This window comes from Urocitellus parryii, chromosome 12 (assembly GCF_045843805.1).
Source record: "Urocitellus parryii isolate mUroPar1 chromosome 12, mUroPar1.hap1, whole genome shotgun sequence".
NCBI lineage: Eukaryota > Metazoa > Chordata > Mammalia > Rodentia > Sciuridae > Urocitellus > Urocitellus parryii.
In genome coordinates, this window is record NC_135542.1 from 80,522,533 (window position 1) to 80,543,903 (window position 21,371).

Below are 21,371 nucleotides of genomic sequence, written 5' to 3' on the forward strand. Positions count from 1 at the left end.
AGATTAAAGAAGTGCTTAAAATTCAAATGAGCTTTAGCAAATTATCAGTAAGATTCATCCAAAAAGCAAAGGGTTTTTCTTCCTATGATTTCCTCATTTTTTTAATGCAAAATTGTTATATCTTCCAGACTGAGCTTAAACTAAACATAGAGCTTCTAGTCAAGCCAAAGGGGCTAAGAGACAGACAGAGGCTGCAAACATCGTTACGGACTTTGTTCATAAAACTAAGCCCTTAAGAGCCAAACCTATCTCTAAACATGGTAATTTATCAAAAACAGCCCAGAGTTGCTTATAGGCAATACTGCACGAGACTCCAACAGCACAGATTAACACGCGTCCCTCCACCCTCCCAGAATGCCTTTTTCCCCTCGCGTTGCCTCTCCTGTGTAAACATCCACTATGGTAGAAAAACAGCTTTTTCATCGGCTTGGAGTGGCATTAATTTTAGAAGTTTCTGCTTCCAAAGGGAAGAGCAAGAAAGGAGAGGTCTGCTTTACTTCTGAGGAGTGAAAATCCTGTCCTCTGCTATTTGTGGTCCTGATTTCCCCCCATTTCTGCTCTGGCAGTACTTGATCCAAGAAGAAGGGGTCATGCAGGCATCAGCTGACATTCAGAAAGTTGTGATGTCCACCCACTGCCACCAGCCCACCCCAGTTATTAGAGAGTACCGTGGGAATTTGGGTTTTTGGGCTTCCCAATTACCAGTCCAGAGAAGAATCCTTTCCCTGAACGCTGACACCTTACCAACCTCCTGACATTTTGAAAAGTATCTAGTGGCAGAATTCCCAATGAACTCCTCCTGTCCCCCCACCCCAAACACCCCAGCCCAGGTGAAAGCATGCAAGTGTGTGGAAGTCCCATCCCAACCAGGGTACAAGTCAGGCTGAGAACAGCCACGTGTCCATGCTGAGAGCTCCACTGCTAGACCCCAAAGGCTCTCTGTTGTAGGGATTTTGTTTGAACTCCTACTAAAAAATATTCCAATAACTTCTTTCGGCCACCTTTCCCCTCTCCAGCCCGTAGGATCAGACTTCTTCTAGAGTTTATCTTACTGGAAATGTGGGTGCATCCAGAAGGGGCAAAGAAAGAGAGAGAAGAAAACCTCCCAGGTACTATTCCTGATTTCCTGACTCTCTTATCCAAAGGCCCTGCTCAGAAGTGTGCCACATTTTAACATTTATTAGAAAGGATTGGATGCAGAACGGTATGGAACCTGCCTTCACCACCATCTGTATGAGCCACAGGTCCACAGTCCTGACCAATTCCGTTTGACACTAATGTTACTCTACATGAGTAGAGTTCAATGAGGGTTGATATGGGATGTGACAGGGTAAATCAGAATTAGATTAAAAACAAAAGTTTAGAAACCGATGCTACACTGCAGAGCAAATGGGACTTGAAGGCCAAATTTCCCCTAACTGCCTTCAAGTCATTTTCCCTATTAGAGCGTCTGCCTGCCACCCCCCTGCTGGCAATGCTACAGTCACATCAGAGAGTAGAGTGGAATGCCTATAGGAGGACTTGGGATATTCCTCTTTAAATACAATACCTATATATTTAATATATAGCAATTAACTTCTGGTCAGGAGTCTGCAGGCAGCAGGCTGCCCCAAGCAGATAGGAGGGGAGGAGGGCCCAGAGCTGGGACAAGCACAAAAGACAGGTCCAACAACAATGCCTGCTGTCAGCAGCTGAATTATTTTTATACAGGAATTTTTATCTCTATTGTACAAACAAGTACGTGTCTGTGCTGACTTGTTAAGCAATCCACTTGTATGTAGAATAAGATTTTTTTTTCTTTCTTGCTACCAGTCACACAGCTCCAAGATCAGAAGAAATACATAGTCTTTGAAGCTGCTCAAATGTTTTAGTTAAAAGGACAGCAGTTGTTTTCAAAGATCCAAGAGTATCTTTATCAGAATTAAATTTTTCCTTATTGATTTTTTTCCCCTTAACATAACAAAAACATAACATGAGAAGGTTACGATTTATTATTAAAATTTTTTTCCGCCTTTAAATCATTCTTCAGTAGCCAATGTTCACTTTTAAATGTAAAAGAATATTTTTTTTCTTTTGTTTAAGTCTTAAGGTGGGATGGAGTAGGAGAGAGAAACTCCTGAGATTTCAATTTTAACATTGGTTAATGCATTGTTTTAACTGTGAACTCAAAGGATTTGGGGTGGAGGAGTTAAAATGGGCAGTAAATGGTTCATTATGGGCTTGCCTTTAAATGTAAATAAATCATGAAATCGTGGTATACCTGCAATTCGTGAAGGAAAGTGCTTCAGGTTCTGTTTTATGGTTTTTTGGGGGGTTGTGTTCTTTTCCCCAAAGAGAAACTATATTTGAAGCATAAAAGGTCAGACTTGCCACGTAGTACATTGTGCTCCAACTAAACTAAGAATCCAAGATTCATCTTATTTCCCTAAAAATTAACAAATGTGACCCTCCTCAAAGCTTTTCTTTCTAATGCATTATTACATATCAAGAAAATGAACAAATGATGAATATACATTTAAATGCCCTGATGCTTGGCAGGACCCTTCCTGGTGTTTTTTAGAAAGTTCAAAAAAAGAAAATAGAAGGGGTTGGGGGTTTGTTCCTTCTGAAATCACCTTTGCAGGTTTCATAATAATCCCATTCTTTATGTTAATAGGAGTTTTTTAATCAATCGATTTACCTCTATCTAAAACTGAGATCAAATTGTGGGTGTAATTGTTCAGCACCAGTGCTAACAACAGTGAAGATACAAACAAAAACTCACTGTGAGTGACCAAAGGTCCCCAGGTATCCCCTTCATCAACATACCTGCTCCAGGTTCCCACTGGGAATTGCCTGGCAGAGAGTGATTCCGTTCTGAATAACACTCTGCCAACCCTATCTGGAAAAGGGTGTGGGAGGCGCCTTCTCGCCTCTTTTACAGGAAGTTTAAACCCGATCATCTCACCTTTAGGTGGATATAATTTGTTGTTTAGCACTCTTAAGAACTTGATATTTTATCTATATAAAGAGATCCAAAAGAAAAAAGGAGGGAGCAGAGGGAGCGAACTGAGGCCCAGCCTACCTCATGTGCACACGTCAGTAGCACACAGCTTTGCCTTAAGGAGCAACCTGCTCAAGTCCACCTCCCAGCAGCATTGCATCAGATCTGCTCAGATCAGTCTCTAGGGCAAACCAAGAGACTGTGAGCCACTTCAGTTCCCTGTCTGCAAACTTCTAATTTGCCAGTTCTTGGCACCTTATTTTTTCCAAGGGTTTTGTTTCAGGAAACGTGTGTATTTTTCTTTATACGTTTTGTGGATTTACCACAACTGGTTCTGACAGCTGTTGATTCTGTTAAATGAACACATTATCAAAATCCTCTTTAAAACCTCAAGCAACAGCGGACTCAAAAATATAATGGTAAAACATTTTAATGGAGTTCCAATGGAGAGTTGGTTAAAAAAAAAAAAAGTACAAATGAAGGTGAAGTCCTTTAAGTCAGCACTAGATTTAAACTGTGTGTGAGTGTGTGTGTGTGTATATGTTTAATAGGAAAGAGGGGTGTTGCAAATCACCACAAATATTTACACTGTAATCCCTTTGTTCAAATCACATACTTTTAACAGGAAAAGCTGGAACTGTGGCTATTTAAAATTTTAAATATTCAAACGCCTGTAATTAACCATATGAAACAAATTATGTCCCATTTCTCCATACCAGCACATGCAAAAAAAAAATTCTGGTGGTAGATGGGAAGGTGGCAGAGTTGGGGAGACAACTCCAAGAGGAGGACAGGATGATGTTTTCATTTTGCTATAGATCAAAGGAGAACAAGATGGAAACTCTGGCATAGCAAGCATTCTTCCATTGCTGTCTTTCACACTGGGCTATCTAAGTTTATACAATTCCCCAGACTAGCTGCATATTAAGCTTGCTGTGTACAGCTTTATTATGGTGCGGTGGTGGAAGAAGCATTAATATTCCGGCTCCGCATCTGACAGGGCATTTACATGCGCCCATCTGAGCGGCACCTGAGAGCTCCTCCAAGGTGCAGTAACTGTGCGCCTATTGTAAAGGCAAATGAAGCTCACCTATTCCCTGCTGGGATCAGAAGTGACCTCACCACCCCCCATGCCTCAAATCCTTCCCTTGCCAACCTAACTCAATGCCATCGCAGAATGACGAATGAGCTCAGAAATAGACCCCAAGTTACTAACCCTGCTAAGAACAGCAAAAGCCTTTGCTGAAATGTTTTAAAAATGCATAGGGAGTGCAGCTGGCCAGTAAAAAGCAGGGAGACAAATTCCAGTGAACCCAATTTGGAATACGTTACATTCTAAAACTGATTAGAAATACAGCCTGATGTTTACTGGCTTCAAATTGAGTTTGGCATCAAGCATACTGGCTTTAATAATGCTGGCCTTTTTTTTATTATTATTATTTTAAATCTGCCTTTGGTCTCTAGGAGCACATGTGGAGAGCTGAAGAATTCTTATTCATCAGGTTACATTTCCTGGAAATTAAGTTTGTGACAGAAAATGACTCCAGTAGCAATAATATGGTTCGTGCTCAAATTAATTAGGTCATTGTTGTAAAAACTACATGGCAAATTACAAAGGTAAATTTACTGATATTGGCCAGTGCTCTATACCCTGGCAGTAAAGGGGAGAAATAGTTTAAGGGTGCTTATCTACCTGAGCAGGAAAAAAGACAGAGGAGAAAGGGATTCGATGGTCATTTTTCTAGTCATATTACAAATAAAAATACTATTCATTCTCCTTTAAATTATATACTCTGGACATATTTTATGAACTTTATTAATGTCCTCCAAATTGACACATAAAATAAAAACCTGCTTGATTTAATATTAAAAGTGGGCCCTCAGTTAAAATCTTTTTTTTTTTTTTAAATCCTTGAAATAACAACACTGCTGACATAGCCATGACCCAAATGAAATCTGAACAAGCAGAAAGGTACTAAAGATCCTTGGTGATTAAATCTCATGCTAAAAAAAGTGGCAAGGTGCCAGGCTGGGTCCAGCTTGATGCTAAGTGCTTTTTATTGCACAAAGCTGGTACTACTGTATGTAAAAACAGACTTGGGCTTGGGGTAAATTTTGTCAAATGATTTCTTTGTGCAATAAAGGGTGTGAACAGACCAACCAAAGTGGATTAAATTAACATCAAGTGACGCAATCTCAGTGCATCTCCCTAGCTGGGCTTTCTACTTTCTTTTAAATTTAATATTTTCCCCCAAAGGAAAGACAAACTTTCTCCCTTGCTCACTGACTGGTGTGCAAAGCCAACATTCATCTCTTCTCCTTTATTAAACGCCTTCATTAAGAAATCATGAAAATCTGAAAAATGTTGCCCCAGGATTCACATGTTTGTTAGGTACCCCCATTTAGCCCTCCCACATTTACCAAACTACATGGAGACTGCAGTGTGAAATTAATGATTTTCCAGGAATCTAAAATGTGCCATTAATATGCATCCAACTCGCCTCTTCCCTGAGCTGAAGGTGCCTATCCTGACCCTGCCTACATGTTTCTACACCCAGTTACATTTTTCAGCCCATGGGCAGCTCCACAATTAAATTCCACATTCACTGGGAGAAAGGTGGGCAAAACATATTTCAGATCCTTTAAAGGAAAAGGCACAACCTGCAACACAACAAGGGAAGGGGTGATTTGAGAAATTACAGCACTGTTTTTTTTTTTTTAAGCTTTCATAGAATAAACACAGAGAATGGGAGGGAAACTTTGTCCCCCTCTGCTCCTGTTCTTGAAGTGAATACATATTTGTGTTTCCAATAAAAGGCCATTTTTACATTAACTGTCTGTAACAGCAGGAGACAGAAAAACTAACACAATCTCCACATCACACACAGGATGATCTTCATATCACGTGGACCTATTCTCAAAACTATTATTTATAAAAGACAACTCAGAAAATGCACAATGCATCTTTTCTGTGCCACCAAAAGGGCACTGTCTGAAGAACTTTGGGATCTTTGGGATCTTACACATTTTAGATATATATTTTTTTTTCTTTTTTGGCTTTCCAAAGTAAATTTAGCAGCCATGCGGGCCACCGTGTTTAATTAAGCTTTCAAAAGTCCTCTGACAATGCCAACAATTGTAGGACACTTCTGCGGCTCAATCATGCAATCACTGTGACAGTTCTATTTACAATTTGTCTTAGAAAGAGTTTCTCTGACATTGTACTTTGACAAAACATCCAAGCTGCCAGTTCACAACCTTTCTCTGTCTTATTTACAAATACAGCTTGTATATAGGACTCCCAGTTTCATGAACATGAGTCTTTGGGTAGGGGATTCACAAACAGAGCTCCCTATGGAAATATCCTAGGTATTTATTAGAAAACAATATTCTCAACTCTCTGGATTCTGAAGGTAAATAAAATGTTTGCCAGTATATTGGTTGATTTTTTTTAAGTGCTGATGTTTTTTGTTGTTGTTGTTTGTTTGTTTGTTTTAGCTGCCAGGCTTGAAAATTCACTTCGGAGGTCAGTAGTTTTTATTCAGAACCACACAAATGAAGAGAAATGAAAAATAAGTAGTTATAATAGGATACTATAATTTATACTCTCATTTACAATTATACCATAAAGTATACAAATACATCCTCCAGTCCGAGTTAGGAAAGAATTAAAATGGGTACAAAAAGAAAAGGCAAGTTGATTTTCTAAATTCTGAAAAGCACAAATACGTTATACTTGATTTACCTGTAAGCAACATGCTAATGTTTTTCCATTTAAAATTAGTATAACCCCCTTCATGAGTGTTTCTGTCTTACATATCATTATCTAGATATCAGCTATACTGTCTAGGAAAATATTTCCAATATCCTGATATGTTTATGTTCAAGATTTTAAGGAGAAAACAATGTTACATATCAATAACACCAGACTTGACTGCACTTTATGGGATTTATTATATTTTCCCCATTTCTCTTAAATACTAACTTCTATGACAGTCCAACCCTAATTTAAAGATTCCTATGTGCAATAAGTCAAAACTCCAAATCTGACACTGTGGATTAATATTTTTGGCCTTCTCTGTAAGAAAACAGCAGTTTCACATCCACTAATCTTCGATGAATATTTCCCCCATCATAAAATAAGAGACTCAAAAACAACAAAATCCATATTGAAAGCTCTGACTGACAGTTAAAGCTGCTTGTATCTGATGGTGAGTACTTCCACACACATATTGACAGACTGGGCCCACAAGATATAAGGTACATTTCCAGTTCAATTAATACTATTTCAGTGGTCTCTGTAGATCACAATCACACAATATACCACATATCTGAATAAAATGGAAAAAGCAACCCTGACCTGGGCACAGGTAACACCTGCACATGGATGGAGTTGGGAGCACATACCATCTATTCACCAGGTAAAAAGCATCTTCCAAAAACCACTCAGCTTTGGGAGGCCTGAGCACAGTCAAAATGCACACTATTTTACAGAGCTTATGAACTCTACCTTATTCTCCTATTTGAAAGCCCCAAATTCTAAGCTTTATTTATCTGACGAAGATCTGTCACGGTTTTATTCCTGCTTCCTTTCTACAAAATGGCACAGAGCACACTGTGAACTCAAATCCAACTTACATCAGTTTAATAAAGCCTTTCCTACACAGCGTGCTTAAATGACTACCTTTTATGTAGTTGCCAAACATATTCTTCCAGAGATTCATCAATATATCTCTTTCCTAATACAGACATTGCTTCTCCTTTTTTTTTGTGACACACAATTCAAATATCTACTGAATGATTACTGTTATTGTTTCCTTCCTCATCATAAGAAGGAGGAGGAGGAGAAAAGCAGACTTAGAATTGTGGAGATGTGCATTAGAGAAATGGGCTGGGAATAACACAGCCGTCTTTCCAGAACTTCACTTCAGGGGCACCTGAGGGCCAGAGCATCATAATTTATATGCATTGGTAGAATGTTAATTTCACCATAGGAAACTCTTAATTCATTACCGTGAATTATGATAAGTCATGATTCTAGTTACTGACATCTCACTTTGAGATGTGACCATGCTATTTATGTTCAGCCAATTCCAGGGTGGGAACAGGTGATTAAACACAATGAAAGGAATCAAGACTTTGTAATTATTCCTGTTTGCAAGGTTTACCTCACCTGGATCCAAGCACTTGTGCACCCATTGACTATCTTAGATAGCTTTCCATCTCAGTGCAACTATGTCGGATTAGCCTCATAAAGTATATCTTGAATTTGCCTTATTTGTTGTTGGAGGAAGGGACTTCTCTAGGCTCTGCTATTAAACCAGTTCCAAAAAAAAAAAAAAAAAAAAAAAAGGAACTGAACCATTATGACAACCAGAGAATTAAAACCAATTTCTTTCCCCATGTAGATTCACAACTGTAAGAGTAAAAAGCCTTAACTATTTATAAGGCCCGCCCCAGCCTCAGAATCCTCCTCTAAATACAGAGGTCCAGAATTTCGAGCTGGTTAATCTGAGACTGAATAACTATCTGGAACCTCAGTAAGAAGTGTGGTTTTAATTCTTGCCTGACAGACACTGTGTTTTGTCTTTTAAACGAGCAGCTCGATATGTAAATACGGTGTTACATCACGCAAGCGTTACTCCATATTTGGTGATTTAGCAAGGCTTTGGATCTCCAAAGACGACAAATCCCCTTCCGCCTGCTCTTGCTTCATTAATCATGCCTTACACTTCTGTTCATTTTCCTTCCAGTCACAAGACAGCACATGGAAATGGTCATTGCCATATCCTACTGTGGGGTGGGGGGAGATGAAAACCTTAACCTATGTGTCACATAAGCTAAATGTGGTAGATTTAAGAAAAACACTTCACAAATGCAGCTTTTCTGGAAGCAGACTTCTCATTTTACTAAAGGAAAAGTATCTGAGTGTTACTACAGAAAACATTTTTTAAGAAAGAAAGAAGATGCCATGTTTGATTTTAATGATCAAATTTGGGGGGGGGCATTATATGACATTTACTCCCCTCTAGCCACTGACCTATTACGGTTTAACTCTGTGGTCAAACTATGTCAGAGAGACAAATTTCAGGGAATCCATTGATTATATGCACTACCTTTCCTAAAACCGAACAAATCTTCTGCTTGGGGTGGGGGTGTGTGGAAGAAAGTGATCCATTCATTGATAGGCGTGGTGTTTCTCTCACCACAGAATCTGCACTTGCTTTGTCTAATGTGCTAAATCAAAAAGTGTCTTAAGGGTCACCATATAGTGTTGCTGTTTATCACTCAGAGTAAGGAATTTAAGTCCCTCTCTTAGCCTTTAATTACTTTCCCCTTAAGCTGCTAAGAAACCCACACATCTAGCTACCTCCCTGGTAAAATTAACCGAAGGAGGGAGAGCTGTTGAATATGTATATGTATTTTTTCCAAGAAAAATTTTACATTGTGTTATAGCAGAAACATTGGAGTCTGGACTGGACATTTGTAAGGGTGACATGTGGTTGTGTAAACCACAAACAAAATCAAGATACATCTGTCAAAACCACATCAGAGACAAGAGAGAGCACAGAGAAGCATTTATCATTGAGCTGAGGAGGCAGGCTGCAGGGAGCAGCCGTTCCTGTCAAACCAACCTTTTGAAATTTCCAACATGCCCTTAAACTTTTCGAGTAAGCATGTCTGTGCGCTTCAGCAACTGCCCTCTCTACTCTGGCCTGGCCAGTTGAAAATGGCATCTTAAAGTCAAGGTCACGGTGTCATCCCACCACGGGGCTGTGTTTAATTACAGCCCCATACGGGCTGACAGCCAATATGGATCCAAGGCTAGCCCTGGAGCTCAGTTAACTCTTTCCATCCTCTCCAAGCCACCCTGACAGCCCACCCCACTTCAGGGAAGCCTTGAGAACTAACTGCACTCCTAGGGAGGCCCAACCAGGTATCCTGAGTCAAGCAGGTCATTGGCTGAACCACAAATGTCTATGTGGCCGCTTTGCCTCTGACAAGTCACCAAGGCCAGAAATGGATGTTGAAAGCTGGGCTGGGTGTAGTTAAGGTTCAACACTTTAAAATGAGAAGAAGGCAGGCATAGAGAAGGAAAGAAATTCAGAGTCAGCAGATCCAGAGAGAGGGTGTCAGGTGTGTGTACCTATTCCACCTACATCTGACTCCATGAGGTGGAAAATATTTATTTTCTGTGTTCTGGACATATGCAATAGGAATGATTATTTTAACATTACAGGGCTGTCATGGACAGTCACATGGAGATATACAGAAAGCACTTCACCCCTCCTTACTGCTTGGCTACAGCACCTCTGAAAATGAAAAGAAAACATGCAAACAGCTTTTCTCCTTGCTTCTCATTTACCTGCTATGTGTTCCTGTTTGGGGCAAATTCCTCTAGATGACGTTGATAAACAATCGTCATCCTCTGGCGTGACCTGGATGCCAACCTCCACAGGATTGGATGCTTTTTTCATCTCGATTGGTGAAGGGGAAGGTGGCTTATCCACAGCTTTTTCTAAGCAGAGGCTGCCATTGCATTGTTTCCGTTTGTGCTCGATAAAAATAAGAATGTCCCCCAATGGGAAGTTCATCTGGCACTGCCCACAGGTGAGGAGGTCATGGTCCCCTTCCGGAGCTCCCAACGGGCCGTGGTCTGGTTCATCATCTGTAAGAATGGCTTCAAGAGGTTCGGCTGTGGTTGGAAAAACAAAAGCACAATTATTAAAGTGCCAGAGGGGAGAGAAAAGGGGGAAAATACATTCTCAACCCCATCCCACCCTTCCACATCATGTAAAGTGTTTCTAGTTTTCTCTATGTAACAGAAAAATTTGAGCATGCAAAATGTACAAGGATGTGGAGGTTATCAACAAGAAAGTGCACTTATCAACGAAGCAAATCATCATGTATTCAAAAAAACCTGTCTGACTTGTGTAACTCCAAAGGAAACACACACACACACACACACACACACACAATTCAAATAGGTCTGGTTTATAAGTTTTGGAAGAATGTGACTTAAACAAATAGTTAACACAAGGAGCATAAAGAATGCTTAAATAATAACTACCAAGAAAAACTGGTAAAAACATGGATTGAAACCAAATTTGTTTCTTTAACACCAAGTTGTCTATTATGCCAAAGAAAAAGGGAGGTGAAAAAACACATATACTCTTTGTGTGTGAATGTATATACACTTAAGTATACAGACACAGTTTCATGAATAAGAAAGCTACTATAGCACAATGTGCCACATTTACACTGCTGTAACAACAACAAAAAAAAAAAACTACTGGATTCACCTGTGAAACAGATCTAAGTAATAATCATAACGCAGCATAATTCACTCTGCCAAATATCTTTCTGATCCTACTCTCAGCAGTGCCACAAAATCAAAGAAATACCAAATTCACTGGCAATTCTTCTCAGACACATTAGCTAAATGGGATACTTTGAGTACTTAAGAAAATAAGCCAATTAGTCATTTTTTCATTCTGAAGAAAGGAAAGCCTAAAATATTCTAAACATGTTTGCACTTGGTGGCATCCATGACATAAAAATCAGAATGGTCAAGCAAACGCCACATTTCAGAAAAGGGCTGAGAAGTCCTTTCTTTAGACTTGAAATACTTCGCCTAATGTTGTCAAAGTTGACTAATTTTCTGAATGAGCTCCAAAACGCTTCATTATGGGACTATTTCTGCACACATAATCACCAGCGGATGGTATAACAAGGTAGACATGTCTTTCTGTCCTGTTTTTCTTTCTTTCTTTTTTTTTTTCCCACTTTGTACTAAAATACTCTAGCATCTATTTGAACCGCTTCTATCATTTTTTTTTTAACCTTCCAGAGGGGAAAGGAGATCTGGGAAGTCTCTGCTTGTGAAACATTATGCTTGCTCTATCCCCCACAAAAATCATAAAATACAAAACACCACCAGGATGTTGCCAGTTAAAAAAAAAAGTGAAGCAGAAAATGTACAAGTCTTAAACAGTTAATCAGTCTGACCTTCTTTAGCAAGCTGCCAATTTCACATTTAATGAACTTAAAGCCACAGAGAATCAAAAAATAGATTTTAATTTGAGTGTAGAATATTGGAACAGATTTTGATAAAGTGCAAAAATCCAGTGAACTCAGGTTAAATTTATTTCAACCCTACCCAGGCTGAATATTGAGGGGGAAGATCTGGAGTAACTCCCAGATGTGCTGGGTGAAATAATATTGAGAGAGCCCTGCCTAGCTGCACCTGTGCTCAAGTAGGACATGTCATAATTTCTAGCCTCTGGTACACCTCCTAATTTAACATAAGGTCACCACAGGAATATGAAGGTTATCTCCCTACTAATAAAGACAGCAAAGTAAGCACTTAAATGTTTCTTTGCCCAACATTCTGGCCAAAAGGTAAATTCAAAATGCACATGCATAAAAGGAGAGGAATGGAAGTGTTTTTGCTTTGTGCCTTTCTGTCATTTTTCTCCTACATTTTGCTTTCATTTTGACCAAGTGAAAAATGGAATAGGGAAATCATCTCCAAGATCCCTGCTATTTGAATTAAGTACACACTGACAAATGTTGGCTTTTTCCTGTTGTTGTTATTGTTTAGCATTAACTACAGGTGCTGAGGTTTGCAGACTGAAAGAAGACTCAAGAAAAAAATATTTTATTAAAGTTAAAACATTTTTACAAATGCCACCATTAAGAAATGGGTTTGCTTGTTTTTTAATTCCCAAGGCCTGACATGTTCCTGAATGTGAGATTATTATTTAGAAGCAAAAGGAAATATTCTCCTAGGTATCAAATAGTTAAAGGTAATTCGGTACAAAACAGACTTGGTTAAAGTCTTCTAAATGTAGTGACTGAACTGATTTACAATCAAAACCAGGAAATGAAGTGGTAATTCACAGGTTGCTGATTACACCTCCACATTTCACCTAATTAATTTTATAGGAGGCAAAGTTCTTGAAAATAACAAGATGATCAAATGTACAGATATAAAACCTGTAACCTCAACATTTTCTATGCTCTTAACGTAAATTATTGCTAATTAACAAGAATTATATCCTAATGTATGAAATACATTTAACATCGGCTCCTTGAAAAACATTTGGTTAGAAATGTTCAGAGAAAGACTCAAACGTGTTTTTATTATTGCTGCTATATTATTAAAAATCAGACGAAGTGGGGGACAAAGAAAATATGAAAATACAATTCTCTTGTTGCAGTCTACTGATTTACATTGACATCTTTTCTCAGTGGCAATCAACATTTCCTTTCTGGGCATCAGATAATTTCTCTGTATTTTAATGCAAATTCCTCTTTCCCTAAAAACATTCCTAACCTCAGTCATTTTACCCCCTCCCTCAACTCAACTCCATCCTCCTTCCCCCCACAAAACCATCGTTTCTAAGCTCCGGCCTAACTCTAGCTACAAAGCGGGGAGTCCTCGATTGAAGTGGAAGGGAGTGGGCAAATAATCATAATAATTAGCCGCGAATTCTCTCTACAAGGGAAGGAAGAAATAGAAAATAAAATGCTTCTGCGTTCAGCAAAACGTACTGGAACGTCTCAGTGTCCCGGAGGCTGACTGAGATCTCTTTCCTCTTTTCTGTAGTTGCAAAAGAATAAATTTAAAAAAAAAAAATCCTTAGAAGAAATGTCGGGAAGAAGCAAGGGAAATGAGGGCTGCCGGGGAGGGGGGAGGGGTAAAGGGAAATGTGTCTTCAAGTTTGCTTTCCAAGTCCTTCCCCTAGAATTTTCCTAACAGGGTAAACCAAACGGGAGGATGAAATGCAAAGGAGGAAAAGCAAAGAAACAAAAGCGAAGCCAGAGGCTGCAGGCCCCGGGCCGGGGGCCCAGCATGGGGTGGGCAGTGCAGAAAGTGAAGTTGGGCCGCCCGGACTCTGAGGCACAAAGCGATCAGCCTCCAGGCTACAGGATCTGGCCGCGCTAGCTGCGAACACGTGCAGCAGCGGCCTTGGGGCCCGGACCCAGGGCCCAGCGGCGGCGGGCAGCCAGGGGCCTCCGCTGCAGCCTGACGCCCACAGCCGGGCCGCGGGGTGATGGTTCCCTAGGCCCGCCAGTTGGTGAAAAAGGAAGTGGGGTTTGGAAAATTCGGCTGGTTAACCTGGTGCAGTCTTGGTTTCATATCTCTCTCTCTCTCTCTCTCTCTCTCTCTCTCACACACACACACACACACACACACACACACACAGCCAAGAGCTGGTCCTGAAATTCATTCTCCCACACGCTAACACTTTTTACTTTACAGGATCTGTGCAAATGCTTTTTCCCCTCGCAAGTCTATGCACCCGGTGTGCGTCAGGCGGCGGCCACGGTTATTCATTATTAATGACGCTGCTTGCCCGCATCATTATGATGATAACTATTACTATTGTTGTGATTTCGGGCTCCGAGGCGAGAGCTGCGGGAGGCGGGGAGGGGGAGCATTGGGCTGCAGAGCTGCCCGGCATGCCTGCCTTAGCCGCCGAGACCTGTGCTTTGCGTGGGGAAGAGGGGTTGGGAGAAGTGAACCTGGAGACCAAATGCAAACTTGCTATATATTCCTCCCTTCGGCGGTGCCCTGAAGCCTGAGAGCGCGCACTACCCTTTTCTTGGTACCAAAAATGCCTGGCCCGAAAGAAAGCGAAAACTGCACCCCGCTCCGCGCCCGATACACTGGTCTCCTCTGCTCGCGCACAGGGGTGGCGGCCGCGCGCCCGGTCGCCTCTTCCCGGCCCTGGCCAGAAGCATTTTTAAAGTCAAAATGAAGAACAAAGACACAAGGGGTGATGGGGGGTGGGGGGAAGAAAGGGAATTCTGCCCAACCGTTCGTTACCCCCACCCCCACCCTCGCAAAGCTCGTCCCTCCCCGGCCAAGGAACGCCGGGCAGGGGGTGGGGGAGGCTCTGGTACAGGTTCAAGTTCGCTGAGCTTTCTTGATCTTGTTCTGCCTCCTAGCGACCGAATGGCTCATTCAGCCCACGTAGCAAAGGGGGGGGGGGGTTCCTGAGGACCGGGAATGGCTCCCGCCCCCTCTGCGCACCCAGAAAATTAGAGAAAGGAACGATCTCCGTACCCCCACAAAATCTGGCCCCCTAACCCAGTGCCCGCACTGGGACTGGCAGGGAGACTAACCCTCCCATTCTGGAGTGTCCCGAAATGGACCCAAGAGGGAGGAGGTACCAGGGAGCAGTTCGGACTGCGCGCCCCAGTCGATCCTTTGAGCCCCCACTGCATCCTTCCGAATGGCCGGGCTTTCCCGAGTCCTGCGAACACTGCCCTTCCTTCCCGCCGGTACCTGGCCGGGTAGTAACTTCACACCGCCGCGCGCCGCGTCTGCTCCGCATCCGGCGCGGCCGGGGGAGTGGGGGCGGGGGAGAGCGCGAGGGAGGGATGCGCGGGGGTGGGGAGAGGGAGGGCCCCGCAACGTGCCCGGGCGGGGGAGCTTCCGAAGTGTGTGACAAGTTCCAGGGCCCAGTGAAAAATTCAATTCCCAGTGCTCATCCCCCCCCCCTTTAAAAAAAAATACAGAAGCGAGTATAGGTGGTCCTTTAAACTTGCATCAAAAATTAAAAGAGGAGTTATGAATGCGGGAGCAGGGTTTGATGAGGGCCCTCTCACGCCTTTCTCTCTATTACTCTCAAACTTTCCTAAGTGCCTACGCCCGCCTTTCCAGGCGCCGCTCAGCTGGAGTTAGCCACCACTACCCCTCACACAGGCTCACGAGGACCTCCGACCAAGCCAGGCCCAAGGTAAAGGACAAGAACCTAAAGGTGGAGCGTGCAGGGTCCTGGGATCCAGTACCCCCAAAATGCATATTCGAACACACTTCTCCCTTATCCCACCCCCTCCGTTAACCTGGTCTGGCCACGGCAGGGTGCTGGAGGCTGATGGCCGGACAGAGTGGGAGAGGGGCAGGGAAAGCACGTGGTGACCTCCCCGGGGTCCAGAGCAAGAGAAGTCCGAGAGAGTACCCGGGGCTAAGTGGAGCGGGCGCGCAGAACGCGCTTTTACAGTTGCTTTGCAAAATAAAAGTGCTTTACAAAACCGAATTTCAACCAGCCGATTTCACAGTCTGGGAGGTCGGGACCGGAGATCAGGGCATTGTGCTGGGGATGGACGGGGACCGCGGGCCGGACTGGCTCCCAGTCGCGGTTTGGCCAGCAGCGGTGCCTGGCGGGTGGGCGGCGGGCGCGGGGTGGGCGATCCGGGGTTAGACTGGGGCGCGGCGAGGTCGCCGAGGCCCGGTCGAGGCCGCCTCCTGCTCCCGGGCTGCCGCGCCGCGCACGGTCCTCTGTCTGTTTGTTGGCAGGAGGCTCCCGCACACGCGGTGCTTGTAAACATTCAGACACGAGATTTTTCCCAATCAAAATCCACTTCCACTTTTTTTGAAAATCTTCCAAAAAATAGTAAGAGGAGGGAGTTCCTCGCTCCCTCTCGGTGCCGCCGGCGCTTTTAAGTTTGCAACTGAAGGGGTTTGGGGGAAGGGGGTGATTGTCAATGCCCCCCCTCATTAGAGATTGTGAGATTTTTAAGGGGGGGGTGGGGGAGTCAAAGAGGAAAATGGTGAAGAAAAGGGCTGGCAGAGCGTTTGACTTCTGTTTGAGGGCAAGAAATCTTACATTCTCTTGCCTTGTTTAATTTAATTCAAATTTTATTTATTTATTTTGCACGTCTTCTCCTCGCCGCCTCTAAGGTTCGGCCGGGAGGGGCGGGCAGCCGCAACCCGGCGGCCGCGGCCCAGGCTCCCTCCCTCCCTCTCCCGCGTGCCCCTGGCTGCCTCCTCCCCCGGCCCTAGCTCCTGCCTTCGGCGGCGGCGGCGGCGCAGGAGGGCAAGCTCTAGGAGCCGGCACAAAAGGCAGCGGGACAAACACCCACCTCCGGCCGGAACAAAAGGCGGCAGCGCCGGCCGCTTCTCCCGTCCTTCTCGGTCACCAGGCTTTCCCCGCCACCGCAGCCCCTCTCCCGACTCCGCAGACTCAGGAGCGCCGGGGGCCCCTTTCCACAGTCCCACTTTCTCACTATTGTGAGGCTGACTACTTTCCTCCCGCTGCACACTTGACCGTGAGCGCTTTGGTGTCCAAGGGCCGATCTTACCTCTTTTCTCCCCAGGAATTGTTTTTTAGACTTAGATATGCCTCCCCCCCCCCTCAGTTTTCCTACGGTGAGTGGAAGCAACCTCCTTTCCCTCCAGCTCCCACCCCCAGGTTTGCCTGTGAGTTGCTCTCATCCTTAGCATTGTTCATTATTTTGCAAAATCGGGGGGTGGGGGATCATTGCATTCCTTTTTGAAAAGAGAAATAAAGCGGCGGAAAGGAGAAAAGAGGAGGAGTCAAATTTTTGTAAAATTAAATAAAATTGAAAGGTGCGTGCTATCTCAAAAGTGCACACACGGCTATGATTCAAGAGGTGATGAGGATTTTTTCCCCTTTAATCTCTTTTACTTCGACTCTGAGGTTTTTCACGTGAAAATTTTAAAAATGCATGCACACACCTCTCTCTCTCCCTCGCTCTTGCTTCTCGTCCTGCGCGCTCTCGTGATTATTAATAATAATTATTACTATTATTGGGTTACTTACGCGAGAATTCCCGTTTGCTTAAGTGCTGGGGTTTGCCTTGCTTGCGGCGAGACATGGTGGGCTGCGGGGCGGGCGGGCGGCGGCGGCGGCGGCGGCGGCGGGCGGACGACGGCTCGGTTCACATCGGGAGAGCCGGGTTAGAAAGAAGGAGACTCCAGAGAAAATATCTTCATCAGTGCCTTTTGACATCCAAAATAAATTAGAAATAATACAAAGATGGCGCAGGGAAGATGAATTGTGGGAGAGCCGTCATGGCTTTTTTTTTAAGCAAAAAAAAAAAAAGGAGAGAGAGAGAGAGAAGAGAGATAGAGGGAGAGAGAGAGAGAGGGAGAGAGAGAGAGAGAGAGAGAGATGAAAAAAATGGCAAAAGCCCCCCTGAGCTGCAAGTTCAAGTGCGGACGTGACGTCCCTGCGAACTTGAACGTCAGGAGTCTGGATGGACAGAGACACACAAAACATGGGCAGGGCGAGCAGGAGAGAAGGGGAGGAGGGAAGGGGAAGCTCACACCAATGGACACACATCAGGGGCTGGACATGAAAAAGAGACCAGGACAAGCCAATGGCCAGTGCGGGGCGGGGGAGGTGCGGGGCGGGGGGCTCTGCAGACGCCAGACGCGGCCCCTGGGGGAGGGGCGGGTAGAGGGGAGGGGGCTTGGGGCCGCTGGCTCACCAGTGGCCGCAGCGAGCGCCGCGGCGGTGGCGTGGCCAGGAGAGAAGAAAGGGGTGGAGGGTTGGGAGGGGGGGAGCAGGACTTGCGCCTTGCTCCCCCCCGCCACACGCGGACCCTAAAATGAAAGATTATTTAAGAGGGGGAGGGGGGAAGAGTGCCCCAGGAGGCTGCAACCCAGGGCCGGGGAGGCGCGGGCGGAGGGAAGCCAGGTAGAGTTGCTCCCGGACACCCTCTCGGTGCGCACACCCACTTCCCCTCCCCGCCGCCGCGGCTCTCTCTCCCTGCCTGCTGACGCCCGGGGCCGAAGTGAAAGCCTCGAGCCCGCGGCAGCGCTCAGAAAACTTTGCCCACGGAGAGGATAGGAAAGAAAAATCACCCGAAGTTGAGAGCTGAACCTCCAAGTTACAGCTCCGCAGCGGGCAAGGGGAGGCGGGAGGGAGCGCGTGGAGAAGCGGAATCCAGCCCAAGTTTGGAGGGTTGTGGGTCCGGAAGGGTAGCGCCGGGGCCTCCTGGAGCCAGGGCGGCCTCGAGGGAGGGGGTTGGGGAGAAGGAAACGGCGCGGGCCTGGGCCCAAGGGCCGGGAGGGCGCCCCCAAAGCCGAACCAGGGACTGGGATATGAGAGCCCCAACAAGCCTCTGAGTCTAATGCAACTGGATGCACCGAGTTCCCAGCTCTCAAGGGTCGTAGGGAGAGAGACCGATGAATAAAGACCGAGGAGCCAGAGTCAGGGCGGGTTCCAGCCCAGGGAGGGGAGTGCTGGGGGCCGGGTCGATGGAGGCACTAAGGCTTCCACCTCTCTGAGCAGCCCAGGGCCGGAGGACAAAGCGCGGGCAATCTCAGGAGTCCCAGTCCCTGGGAACGTGCTCCCGGCGCCGCGGGAGGTCCCGGAGCCGGGTCTCTGGGAGGGACACACCCCCTCCCATTCCAGAGTTAACTGCAAAAGCGCAGAGGGATAGAAAGAAAATGATTCTTACGGGCGAAGCACAACAGTTCCTGTGCTGTTACCCAGGGAAAGAGAAAATGGGGAAAGGAGAGAGTGACTAGCTCTCAGGAGCCGCGGGAAGGCCACAGTGGCGAGATGACCGCCCCAGGTCAGCGCCTCACTGACTCCCCAGGCGCCCGCAGCCGTGGCGCACAACCCTGAGCCCGCAGCTCCTTCTCGCCTTTCTGCAAGACGTTCCCTGGAAATTAGGGAAGACCTGTTGGAAATAAACCCCTGTCTCTTTAATGCACACACGCACACACACGCGCGCTGCCGCTGTCAAAAAGCGGGCTTCACTCTGGCGTGGGATACTTTCAGTTTTACGTAAAATGTACAGCAACAGCACCCCCTGCGATTGGAAAGTTTATTCAGGAACGTGCCTGCAAAGTCCCCCGGCGTCTCCCGCCTCCCAGCCTCCCAGCCTGCCTGCACCACCCTGCAGCCGCCGCCGCCGCCGCCGCCGCCGCCGCCGCTGCCGCCGCCGAGGAGATCGCGCTCGGATTCAAAATCGGGAAGGGCCGGCGGGCGGGGGGGAGGGCGGTGGAGATGGACTGAAGTCCGAGGGAGGCACGGAGGGTGCCGCGTAGAGACGGGTGGCCGCGGCCCGAGAGACCCCGAGCTGCAGGTGGACATGTGTGAGTGTGTCTGCAGAGCAAGGAGCCTTCCTTCCCTCTCCTCCAAGCGGCTCCACATTCCCTCGTGTTTTCTCATCCCCCTCTTCAGCCTGAGAGGTGTCGTTTCCGTAAATTCACCCAGCCGGCGGGGGGCTTTATTGTTTTAAGCAAGGGCCTCGGGCTTGCACGCGCTCACCCACCTCCCAGCTTCTCCGGCAAGCGGCTGTTTTTTTTTTTTTTTTTTTCCTGCGTCGTCTTAGGAAAGTTTCAAACCTATTACAAAATGACTGGCTCGCCTAGCTCGGTGAAGCTTCGGGCCCCTCTAAGGAAGGAAAGGAGGTTTTGATACCCAACACGAGGAGAGGTGTGGGCTGAACTGGGTTTGTGTGAATGGGGTTTGTTGTTATTATTGTTTCCCTCCAGTTTAAGGGGGGGGGGAGGACCTCCAATTCTTTTTAAGAAGCAGGAAGATTCACTCGCAGTAAAGCTCTGTAGCGTGTGCGTGACACCATTTCCCCTTTTCTCTGAGTTCTTCAGAGCAGGTCAGCGTCTCTTCCACTACTATCTGGGTTTTTGTCTTGTTAAATCAGTCTCCGAGCTACCAAAAGAATGCTACTACGGTTGGGGTGGGAGGGTAGGTGGGACACTGAGTTGGATGGCTGGAGGGAAGGTAAGAAAGGGAAGAAGAAAGTGCAACTGGGAGGCCTTTGAAAAATAAATAAATAAAATAAAAGCCCCTTCAGGTAACAACGGTGAGTCAGGTTCTTTCAGAATGGAGCTTTTCAGATTTGAATCTTGTTCCCATCCATCCATAAAAGTTCATATAGAGAGAAGATATATAAATGGGAGGATTGTGTTGTGGAAATATATACTGTATATGTGTGATTTATATATAATGGTGTGTATAAAGCTTTTCAGGGTTGGCTGTAGTGTAAAAAGTAATGACTTTATTACCTCTGAAAGGTTCTGTGGTTCACATTTAACAGTCTTCTGAATTACAATTCATTACACAATTGTGTGCTCTCTAAAACCGGCACCCTATCAGGGCTGCTATCTGTGGTTATTTCCAATAAATAACTGGCAACATTTTATTGATTTTCTTTTTAAAAAAATCATAGGAAATTAAGCACTTAGTTACAAGTAGGTCTGCTATGTTATTGCACTTGTTTCAGATTCCAGGGGGTTCCTTCCGAAACCACATCTTAAAACATACATTAAAAAACCAGCTTTGCAGCTGCTTTCCTTGGGTGCCAATGGAGAGGTAAGGAGCGACGTTTCCACCATTAACATATATTTAATTTCACCATCATAAAATGCCCAGGGTGAAATGGGGACTGCCCTCCTCCTCCGCCCCTCCCCCAGCCAGATTTCACCCAGTCTAGAAAACTAGGGCTGTGCGTTGGCATTTGATCTCTCCTTGTCGCGGACCCCCCTCCCGCGTCCCTCTAGCTCTGCGGTGCGGGCGACGCCCCCCTCCCTCATCGCTGCTGGATGCTCGCTACAGAGCCCAAAAGTGGGGGAGGGGGAGAGTTCGTACATGTG

General features: G+C 45.5%; 1 protein-coding gene across 10 annotated transcripts in view; it reads right to left on the reverse strand.

Moving 5' to 3' along the window:
• Bcl11a (BCL11 transcription factor A) overlaps positions 1–17,632 on the reverse strand; it is a 96,274-nt gene extending 78,642 nt beyond the window's left edge. For 8 of the 10 annotated variants that reach the window (XM_077791957.1, XM_026412633.2, XM_026412635.2 and 5 more), the window contains exons 1-2: positions 17,563–17,617; positions 10,350–10,679 (exon numbers count right to left, since the gene is read on the reverse strand). In XM_077791957.1, the coding sequence (XP_077648083.1) occupies positions 10,350–10,679; positions 17,563–17,617 (385 nt within the window). Of the gene's footprint in view, positions 1–10,349; positions 10,680–17,562 lie in introns of those variants that run through there. The other 2 variants (XM_026412634.2, XM_077791955.1) reach the window with 2 other exon arrangements.
• Positions 17,633–21,371: the final 3,739 nt, after the last annotated feature.